At 33.5% G+C, this 11,862-nt stretch overlaps 1 protein-coding gene across 1 annotated transcript; it reads right to left on the bottom strand.

The window, feature by feature from the left end:
- Window positions 1-1,758: 1,758 nt before the first annotated feature.
- LOC25489582 (protein argonaute 4) lies at window positions 1,759-9,947 on the bottom strand. The gene is made up of 23 exons (XM_013605612.3): window positions 9,793-9,947; window positions 8,230-8,517; window positions 7,927-8,132; window positions 7,599-7,820; window positions 7,351-7,487; window positions 7,170-7,267; window positions 6,997-7,094; window positions 6,697-6,850; window positions 6,415-6,531; window positions 6,206-6,313; window positions 5,525-5,587; window positions 5,304-5,420; window positions 5,054-5,219; window positions 4,853-4,965; window positions 4,517-4,654; window positions 4,269-4,399; window positions 4,069-4,134; window positions 3,685-3,748; window positions 3,493-3,604; window positions 3,334-3,407; window positions 2,510-2,604; window positions 2,383-2,414; window positions 1,759-2,283 (listed from the first exon to the last, which is right to left on the bottom strand). Exons 2-23 carry the CDS (start codon window positions 8,512-8,514, stop codon window positions 2,108-2,110), a joined length of 2,772 nt encoding a protein of 923 aa, XP_013461066.1. The 5' UTR covers window positions 8,515-8,517; window positions 9,793-9,947; the 3' UTR covers window positions 1,759-2,107.
- Window positions 9,948-11,862: the final 1,915 nt, after the last annotated feature.

The following is an 11,862-nucleotide window of genomic DNA, read 5'->3' as shown; positions in this document are numbered from 1 at the left end:
TCTTGTCATTCCACCACGATTTATTTGTGTTGAATATTCAGGATATTCATCAACACTCTGAAAATTTTCATTCATCATTGGCATATAACCATTAAATGGTGGTGTTTGAGATCTCTGATATGGATTAAAGTGGTTTGGAAAAGAGGATGGGTGATTAAAATTTGATGCAAAACCAAAATTAGGCATGTTTTTGAGAATGTTGATTGGGAAATTGATTTGGATTTTGAGGATTTTGGTTGGAAAATTGATTTGGGTTTTGAAGATGTTGGTTGGGAAATTGATTTGGGTGTTGATAATTGTTGGGATTTTGGGTGTTAAATTGATTATTATTGGGATCCATTTCACTAAACAAAGACTAAAACTTCAAAAGAAATGCTAATTATAAGATTAAGAGAGTGAAAAATATGATTTTTTTTCTGTGTCCAAATCAAATGATCCAAGTCTCTATTTGTAGAGAAGAAAAAAAATTACGAATTTTGGTGGAAAAAAAATTCATTTGCAATGAAATAATTGAGTCCAAATTATTAAGAAGATAAAAATCCAGCCAGCCAATCAGATTGCACCACGTGTCCTGCATTATCCAAAAAACATTTCTCTCTCCGCGTCTTCCTGTCTGCGACGCGCCCTGTCGGCGCGTGTGCTGCATGCGCTCTGCCTGGCAAATGGAAACGCGCCGCGTGGCCCCCTCGGTCAGATTTTCAACTAGTTGAAACCATTCATCATCTCTCTCCTCTTTCCTCATTTTCAACAAGCTTCTCCAATGCTTTCAACTATGGAAAATCAGAATCAATATTATATTCAGTCAAAATCAACATTTTGAGAATTAGTAGAAATATAAGGAAATACATACATGTTCACAAAAAAAAAATTGCATTTATAGAGAGAAATATGCACGAGTATAGCAAATAAAAGATAACTCTTGGTGCCTTGTTTATAGCTAAGAAAAATACATTTTCTAGCTCTAGAATGCATTTTAGATCTATTACTTGTTTAAGTAGAACATAAGAAAGACAAACAAAATACTTTTAAACAAACTAATATAGCATGACCAAAAACAATTGGGCAATTTAGAGTGGAAAAACAAAGCTTTAGTCACATTTAGTAAATGTCTATATTTTCTCTCAAGAATCGAATTTTGTTGTCGTCTTTTAACACAAGTTTGATATAAAATGGCTATATTAGAATAGAAATGAAGTACGATAGGAACAGACAAACACCTGAATTTGAAGAAACTATGTGATGGAGTTTCTATGCTAGATTTATTTGATGTGGAATGATTAGCTACTTCAGTCTTGCAACAAATCTTAGAATAGTTAAAATAGAATAACTAAATCTATTTCATCTAAATCTAAGATAAGCACGAACTATTATCTAATTTACACCAAAAAAAAACAACTCTTCTATCTATTTGAACTCCAACTTCAAGTTTTGCTTTTAGCATATCTATCAATATGGATACCAACTTTAATGTTATCCAATTTCAAGCCCTCAAGTCATGCTTACCACAAATATATGAAAATCAGTATACTAGGAAATTTCATATAGAATCTCTGAAAAGTGCAAAAAATATTAACACTTCCCCACAAACTGGATAGCTCTCACTTATCTCCATCCAATCATATGCAACCATGAAAATGATGACAAGATCATAGAATCTAACCAATGGTCCTATTATCATACTAATCAGCTTGCTGAAATAAAAAACATGTCCTTCAAACAGAACAATTTTCATAAAAACAATAATATGAAATTAAGAACTAGCCTTCAACATGCTCAGGTTTCATACCATGACCATAACATTATATAACATTAACTTCAAGTCATAACCATAACATTATATAACATTAACTTAAATCCAACGATAAGTCATAGGTAAAACGCCATAAACACTTAGCCTACCACAAAACACAAAAAGGCTGGAGACTTGAGATATATGTGAAAGCTTGTGTTGGAAAGCTTTCACATATAAAACGTCAACAGCCTAAGGCTAACAAGAGAAAGTCAACCACATGGTTTAAACTAGGTTCAAAAGTTAGGTTGGAACAGTTATATATACACAGCATTCTGTCTGTCATCACAAGTCTCCAGAGAAGCAGGCTTATAAGCCTCAAACAAAGAACATGGAGTTGCACACGTTGTCCTGCAACTTTGGCAGCTGAGGGACAGGTACAGCTCCTGCAGCACTCAGCCCACCATGACTTGAGGATGTCTCAGATTTATCCTCGAATTTCATGAACTGCCCCAACTGAGTAGCGGCCAAGTGTGCATAGCATATAGGTGCAACTGCGGATAAGAATTTAATTTGTAGATAAGTTTCAATGATGAATTAGAATATAGGAATGCCAATCTATCTGGATAAATAAATGATGTGCAGGAACTTACCAACTGAAATAGCAGTCGTGCTCCTCTGGTAACTGTGATATCAAAGATAATTAACTTAGATTGACCTTAGGTAAACCAAAAAAAATATCAGTCTATTGCAATCAAATGGATACAAAGTTCTACTTACACATATGACAGGGAATGAACAAGCTCCTGAAGTTCATCAGGGGAGAAGCCAATCTCATCAAGCAGCACATGGTAGTGGGTAGGCCTACTGGTGCCCTGAGCACAATATTTTAAAAGAGAAAAAATGAAAAAACTTCTTACAAAAACTATTCTCAAACACATATCTACACTTCTAAAAATAAATTTCTTATTTCCATACGTTAAAACATAAATGTAAAAAGAATAATGCCATCTGTGTTCACACCAGTTGATTATATCAAAAGTCGGAATAGAGAAGACATGGCATATCAACAACATTAAGACCAGCTAAAGAAGTGCAAAATATGATAGAAGCCTGCCCAAATTTAGGTAAAGATAGCAAGTAAAACAGTTCAAAGCTCGCATAAGTAGAATAATGGAAATAAACATATGGGAAGAATTCCAAATTCTGGAATAAAATAAAGCAAGATAATATCCATATTACTGTCATGAGGTTTAAGATCGTTTCAAAAAAGTAAACATCAGATTTTGAAACAAGTAAACATCAAATTTTCTTTCAGAAAAAAATAAACATCAGACACCAGGAACAATTGTTCCCTACTACATCTTCAAACAGATAATAGCAAACTACCAGCAATAATAAAACAGTAACATACCAGTGGAACATTAATGTACAAAAAAGGGACATGTAAAAGTGAACACATGCACAATTAAGACTAAAAACATCCAATATATTCACATAAGCCACAATCATGTTCAAAACTAGAAATATATCGATAGAAACATGCAATATGAAGAACCATATCAGCAAAATTATTTAAAAAATAAAAAAAAATAGATACTCACTATCATCCCAGCATGAGCACAGAGGTAGAAATCATAGTTTCTTGGATGACAAATTTTATTGTCGATAACAGTTCCTGCAAAAGAACATGTTAATAAACCATGGAAAGATTGTGTCAGACAAAAAACTATAATCTATCTCAATATTCTAAAAACACTTGCCAGGTGGGACGTTGTCAGGAGAATTGGGCTGGAAGAATCTTGTGTGGTGGTTCTTTTGAGCAACAATTACCACAAATTTTGGAGTCCAATTTTCATCAAGAAACTTGCATGCCTAAGAAGTTAAAAGTCAAAATTAGTGCTCATGACAGAAATGTATACTACATAAATAGCAAAGTTGATCAGCTCATGAACCTCAATGATCTGGTCGAGTTCAATATTCAAAACTTGATTGAATTGTGACTCACTAACACCATCCCTATATTGACAAAAAAACACCACGATCAGAACCATCAGAAAAGAATCGCAATATTCAGAATAATATAAACATGCTTCAACAAAAACAGGATATGTTTTGTAGAAAATTAATATATATAGGACAAATACAGAACAAACATGATCATGTTATCTTAAATAGCCTCAACTGTTAAATAACAATATACCACATTGAAAGTCACAATAACAACAATTCCTCTGTATCAATTTAATTTATTTAAAACATTTACAGTTAATACAACCAAATTTAAAAAAGGAAGAAGGAAACAATCAACACCAGAAGTGTGCTCAAAGAAAACATACCTGAAAATAATTATGTTATCTGGTTTTCTATTCTTAGAACTAGTATAGAAATCGAGCAAGAGTTCCCTGCAGTTGATGAAATCATCAGGCTAAACAGTCCTTTTATATATACTATCTGGGAAGAAAATTGTCTGAAAATAGGACTACCAATAAAAGCGCAAGAATGATGATTTAAACGGACATGCCCTATATTTTGATACCTCATGATGCCTTCATCCTCGGTATCTGATACTTTCTTGAACAAATTATCTATCATTTCAACTTTTGCAGACTGTGTGCGAACACATGCCCTATATTTTGAAATCAGAGGCCACTGTCTAGAGCTGACAACCTACAAGTACATATTTAGCATTAAGCACAGGAACCAATAAGACATCCAGAAGACCTAACACCATTGTATAAACAAATTATATTCATCGAGAACAAATAAAAATTTATTATCGCTTACGGCGGCAATTGAAGGAATATCAGTCTGCCCTGGTGAGCCATGGGACACATCCATTCCTAGAATGAGGGTAGGTGCTTTGGAAACAATAGGAAGAGATGGAGAACTTTCAACACCCAACAAAGAGTTCAACCCACCAAGCTGCAGGACAATAGAGAGATTAAATGGATAAAACATCATGATACAACTAAATATGCAATAAAATAAAACTATAATGTCAAACCATAATTATTAAAGAGTTCAGATATGGCAATGATACTACACACTACAGTCTACAATCTACATGTAGAAAGTAGCCTCACAACTTGTTACCACTAACACCGAACCGTAACTATATACCTTGGCATTTATCTTCAACATAATATTACCCAAATAATTATCATTGACTCTCAAAGGACACATGCACTGATTAACGATTCCAAAATCAGCAAGATTCTTCTTTTTCCATGGCCCTTGCATGTCAAAGAATAATTCCAATATCAGCACTGGAAAATTGCTTAAGCATATATAAATAAGATACAATAACATCAATTTACTAACCATAAATATCACAGTTTTTCCGATCAGGAAGCAAACAAAGAAGGAATTGAGGAGCCCCTGGAAGTTTGGACTGAATGTCCTCAAACATTTTCTCTACCCTCACCATTGGTGGAGCACGTCTAAACTGAGGATTTTCTTCAAACACATCGAATGGTTGGTCAATCATCTGCAAAGGTTAACGGACAAAAATAATTCAGTCAAAATTAGCGCATTCACTCTTCAGTTAGTAATATGCAATAGTAGAACTTACAATTCCTTTCATATTTCCAATTCTAATTATATCCCTCACAAGTCCTCGTACATCACATCGTGCAGAAAAGTTTGCCACAGCCCATTTTTCTATCTTCTTTGTTGGCTGCACAAATTTCTGTAGAAGAATTCAAGTTATTAGAATTTAGAAGTGAGTCAAGGTTGGCTTTAGCTGAATCGTATAAAAAATCATCTCGTGTGAGAAATGCATTACACAGTTACCTTGTTGTTGAAATTCCATCTTCCATTTCTCGGAGTGAAATCTTCACCATTGCCGAACTTCAACTATTGAAATAGATCGAATAATCAGTTTCAAAATACAACACATAATGCTAAATAGACCCCTATGAGCGCAACAAGCAATTAAAAGTTAAAACTTTAAAATGTTATATCTATTCACACTCTTCTCTATATCAAATTGGGACCTAACATCTAAAATCCAGTATAAAGCAGATCAGATTGTCATGCAATACGGAAATTGTCAAGCTAAAAGATAGCAAAGATATGAAAATGTCTATACATTTGTGCAAAGTTCAACAGCATGTTCAGAGTAACAAGGAAGAGGGGAATATGTTATCTACAGTAAAGAGAGGAGCAGGAGGAATAGCTTTGTTTGTTCTGTAGATCCAGACAATATGACTCTGAGTCTTAATTGTAGAAGATCTTCCAATAGGAAACCAGAATAACAATATATTGCAAAGACATTTGCTAAAAAGGTAATTCTTGCCAACATATTAATAAGGTGAATAGCAATTTCTCATGCAGGGGACAACTGATTCTGTATTTGTCAAACATCAAGACAGGTCAAGATGATTTTCTTCAAATAAAAAACTAGAGACAAAATTTATAAATAAACAAAAAAACACAGTCAGGACCAGTCGACCACAGTAATAAAAAATATACCTTTGGAGCAGGCAAAACACGTCCCTCCACTTGAGTGAAGCCTGTGCTTATAGAAATTCCACAACTTTGAAGCAGAGGTTCAGCCCCGTAGTTGCTAGTTTTAAGTGCCTTTAGCAACAAAAAGAAAACTAGTAAGAACTCCCTTAAGCTATGATCTGTTGATGACATGACAGTATCATTCAAAACTTGGCAAAACAAAAACAACTTACATCCGACAAAATTCTCATTCTCTCTTGTGGCTTCTGTCTGGACTTCTCCACCAGTGAAGCCCTTTGAAGTGTGGAAAGAGCTTTTGTATATCGTTGGAGTGATACCAATTCACACAGCTAGAAAACGAAGATGAACAAAGTGAGAATTAATAACCAAACATACAATTTTGATCAGTGAAAAAAAAATACAATACATGACAACAACAACCAATCCTTATCCCATTAAGTGAGGTCAGCTACATGGATCAAATACATGAAACAAATGAAAAAACTGAACTTCACCTCAATGGGGAAATATGTTGGCCGTTTGGGCCTGCCAACATTAATACATGGAAGATCAGCAGAGTAGCGCAGATCTATCTTCCGGACATTAGTAAAATAATCCAGAACAGTCATCTCATCAGTACCATCACCATCCCTTTTCTTCAAAGTAAAACTGCAAAATAAAATAAAAATATCATTAAACCTAAACCCATCATGTAAAAACAACTCTGCAGTTACAATGCAGCTCATACAATAAGTCAACAAAATGTCATCCTCAGCCAAAGGGATTTAAAAAAATTTAAAGGAAAGAAGAAATACGTAAGCTCTTTGCATGGGACTTCGCTGAGTCCGCATATTTTCCACTCTTGATTGGATGGATGAGTCTTCACCCTCAGATTTTTTAGGGTCCTCTTGGCCTGTTTAAGGAAGCAAGTAAATGATCAGACAAGATCAATGAAGGATGATAAAGAATATTAAGCAAATTGATGTACCTTTCCCCAGTCAATCTGAAAAGGATCTCTAACATTTTGATTGGAAATTAAGAAATCCACCACAGGCCCAGGTTGAATTATCATGGTAGTTGAGACATCTACGTAATTTGGAAGATTGCAGAGAGTTAGACAACAAACAAGTATTGCCATAAGAGAGTTGAATATGGGATTAAGATTTAACCTATGTTAAGAGAGAGCCCGCTCTGTGTAGCTCTAAAACTTGAATGGAATCCTCGACAGCCTAGAACACCACCCCCCACATCAGCAAAATTCTTGGGATCATTGTGGAAGAAAGATTGGCGCACAAGTAGGCAGCCCCTGTAATAGACAATGTGAAGTTAAATATATTGAGGTGTTATAGTGCCATATACATATACGAAAAATGAAAATATGAAAAGGAATTTGCAGAATATTGAAGGAATTACTTACTGCTTAGCAGCATGTTGCCTCAATATGATATCGAGAACTCTGACTGCTTCTTGGAAATTCTCAGTTTCCTGCCCGCGTAACGCATTGGCTATGGCATACATAGGAACTTTTGTAGCAAAGCTAATCTCAACTTTAAATGTCTTTGCATTGTATGGGCGTCGCACCCTCTTTTTGTCAGCTTCATTGTCCCCATTAGCATCAGGACTACGATTTCCATTATTTCTAAAAAAAATGAAGAGAAAAAAATTAGCACAGCTGAAACAATAATATATAAAAACTGATTTCAAGGGCCAGTACAACACAACAACTCTATGATAGTCATTTCTACCTGCTGGAAACAACATCCTCTAGAACAATTTCAAACTCGAGCTTGTTTTGTGGAAGAGAGCCAATAGTAAACAAGCTTTTCTCCCCATCATATGCAAATTCCTTGCCATTCAAGTCAGAGGCGTATGTCTCCTGCACCCTGTCCATAATCTTCCTCCCAACACCCTTCCCTTCCACAGGGCGTCCATCTTCATAAGCAAACGACACCTTTTACATACCAACAGAAGGAAAAAGTCAACTTTGTGTAAGAAGCTTAAACACAAACACCAATAATACCAAATCACAAGATATGTGAGGGACATACACTGTACTGGAAAAAGTATCCATCATTTTTACCGATGTTAACGCTGAAATGATTAGTTAGAATCGGTATCTTCATTCCTTTTGATCCTAGACCACGTCTCGCCATTGGAAGACGGGCAATTTTTTTCTTAACAGGTTCGGGAGGGGCCAGCTCTTCTGCTTTGAGAGGTACCACATCTGAGGGAACAACAGGAGGTGGAGGAGGCAATGACTCCTCCACCCCATTACCATTACCATTACCATTACCATTTCCGTTTCCGTTTCCATCTGCCTCAAAAGAATCCATGTCCTGCAGACACAAGGTCACAAGTATTAGATAAAACAAGAGTGTATATTATCAAAAAGAATTCAATAACTTATAAATGGCAAATATCTAAAAGACACTACATGGTAAACATATACAGCTAAAACAGGCACCACTGACAATCACCGGCACCCTAAAAGGAAAAACATATAAAGCATGTGTTGGAAACTACAAAAAAAGTAACTGTAACTAGTTTCATGGCACTAGCATAACATGATTGCAACAAAAACAAGGAAAAAAAGTAAACTTTGTAAATGTTCTTGTACTGCTATTAACATGCAACACTGTGAATGTACTTGAAAATATTAAATAGCCTCTAAGAAATCAACTTCACTAAATCGAAATATTGGAAGAGACCACTATTTTGGGTAAATACCAAAACCTTTGAAAATCTGTTAAAACTATGACAGATATTAAAAAGGAAAAACAGCAGTACTAGTTCATAACTACGACCAGATGTTAAACATTATTTAAAAAAAACAAATACCAAACATTAAACAATTACTAATCTAAAAAAGGGGCTAAAGTAAAGAGTTGAAAAAAGTCAAATAGAAAAAAATGAACCAAATTCAGCAAGTGGAAAAGTTACACAAACAGAGGAAAAACAACGCATTCAATGTACGGTCAACACTACTCAAATGCAGTACCACTGTACCACATACCAACAAAGACCAACATTGCAACAACAAAAATCTAATACAAAAAAAATAACATAAAAAACCAAAAAGAACACCTCAAAAGCTAAACAATAACCAGTACTGAGTAAATGTAAAATTTCCAAAACAATAAGCTTCATTTCTTAAACCTGATAAAGCAAACACCTTTATAGTTCAAAATAAACAACAAAAAACACAAGATCGAAGCTGTAAACATGCATGCAGCAACCACAACAAAATCTAAAACCCAGAAAATTAAAGGGTAACATGGTAAATTTTCATTTTCACAGAAGAAAAAAATCTACAACGAAGCTAAAGCAAAGTAACCCTTTTTTCAAAACAAAAAATAAAATTCAAACACAAAAATTAGAACAGTAATGCAGCATGCATGACCAGAAAAACCCAACAAAACAAACAAGCAAAAAATTTAATCTTTACAAAAAAAAATTGAAAAAATATAAAATAAAAAATAAAAAATTGAGTGGTTAGTTAAGTGAGCTTGAAATGAAAAGGTTGAAAAATAATAAGAGTTATGTGTTGAAAGAGAAAATTGATAGAGTACACTAGCTAAGAAGAAAGAACCAAAACCCTAAATTTTACATACCCAGAAAAGAGAGAGAGAGAGAGAGAGACAAAACACAAACACAGTACTTTCTGAGTTATGTTATGAGTTTTGAAAGCTCTTCAGAGTGAGTTTGCAATGTGTCAACGCTCTCTATCTCACTATTAAAAGGTGTGATGTAATGCATTAACTACGGTACTTGTTTCCTACGGTGCGTTTCAGTGCAGTGAGGGAATGTTAACCGTTGATTTTATTAGTGGGATTTGATGGATGGATGAGATTTAATCAGCGGTGTTGAAGAGAACGATGCGCATTGCGCACGCTTTTGATGGGGTATGTGTAAGTGTTGGTGAGTGCTTTCGTAATTTTGTCTATGTTGTGTTGGGTTTCTGCAATTTCGGAAATGACGGATTGGTCCAAAGATTCCGTTACTTTCCATTTGATAAAAAGTTTAAAGATTAAATAAGGAAAGAGGAAAATGGATAACCTATGATATATGGAGTGGACCAGCATAACTGTGGTCCATAGAGTACATTCTTTAACATAGGATGCTCAATTTTTCAAAGCTAGGAAAACTTCGACCATTGTACTTTCTCCGTTTTAAAATGGATGTCTTTCTAGTAAAAATAATTTATTTTAAAATGAATGTTATATTCATTTTTCAATATAAACTTTTATAATTATGCTCCCTAATCAATATTGTGTGCTCTATTTTTAAAGTCATATTTTATACTTTTGTGGGAAACACTTCAATAACTAATAGGGGTAGTTTAATAAAAGGGTTATGGATTTTGACAATTTTTTTACTTTTTTTATCAAGTAGTTTAGTGGTTGTAGCTCACATATTATAAATTTATATTTTTTAATATGTACATTAATCTTAAACGATATTTATTTTAAAATGGAGAGAGTACTATTTTATTTTTTTTAGATTTTACACACCATTTACATTTTATGATAGTTGGTGGTCGTGTATATAGTGTGAGATTTACATCAACACTATTTACATTTGTGTTTTATGACGTGTTCCTTTGTTGAGAATCTTTGTTAGAAACTAGTAGTAGAGTCTAGAAGTTCTAGCTCAACTGGCAAATGCCGAAATTGCAAGGTCGGACGTTGTGATCCGGGTTCGAACCCGGAACCTCACAGTTGTGTGTGAGTTTATTTTCTGTAGATTATCATTTCATCTAAGATAAAAATAAAAATAAAAAAATAAAAAAAACTAGTAGTAGAAATAAATAAATATTATAGATAGAAAAAATAGCTTTTGTTGAGAAAATTAAAGAGAGAGAAACACAAAATCTCTTACCAATTTTATGACATGTGTTCCTTTGTTGAGAATGTTTGTTAGTGAAGTTGGGTTTTTCCATAACATAGCCTAAAACAAAAAATTGGTAAAAAATTATAGAAAATAAATAAATAAATCAAACAATTAAATAAATAATAATAAAAACAGAAAAGAAATAATACAAAAAAATTGAAGCAGTATCAAAATGAATAACACAGTAAAAGACTGAAACAATTTTACAATGGTTACACACACGAAAATAAAAGAAACAAGACAATGATAACAACGAGAACATGAAAAACGTAAAAAGAAATAACATGGGAGGGAGTATTAGTGTAAGAAATAACAGGGGTGGGAATAACTAAAACAAAAAGAAGAGAAAATATTTCATAAAAAAGGGAAAAAGAGTGAAAAATACTGTAAAAAGTAGAAAGCAAAAGTAATGTATGCCTTAAAACCAAAATAAGACGAAAAAGAAATAGACAAAATAAAAGTATAGTACACACTTTTAGAAAGGAAAAAAATATATATAGTACACATTTTAATCAGTAATACATTCAAGTGTAAAAATTAAGGGTCAAAGGTGTTTTATCCTGTAATATAGGTCTTTTTTTTTGGAATAACCCCTAATAGGTTATAAAAAACGAAAAATATTTTATAGAGGTAAATCAAAAAAAAAAAATTACAGGGGAGAAAACTAGAAATGACCTATATTACAGGGGGTAAAACACCATTAACCATAGCTTGATTTGGTAAGCAAAAGAAAAGAGCTCCTTATCATGTATTTTACGAGAACTAATGAATTATGTTTTTTTTAAAATATA

This window comes from Medicago truncatula, chromosome 3, assembly GCF_003473485.1.
Source record: "Medicago truncatula cultivar Jemalong A17 chromosome 3, MtrunA17r5.0-ANR, whole genome shotgun sequence".
In the NCBI taxonomy this organism is placed as follows: Eukaryota; Viridiplantae; Streptophyta; class Magnoliopsida; order Fabales; family Fabaceae; genus Medicago; species Medicago truncatula.
Note: the sequence above shows the minus strand (reverse complement) of the source record. Positions and strands in the feature narration are given on the sequence as shown.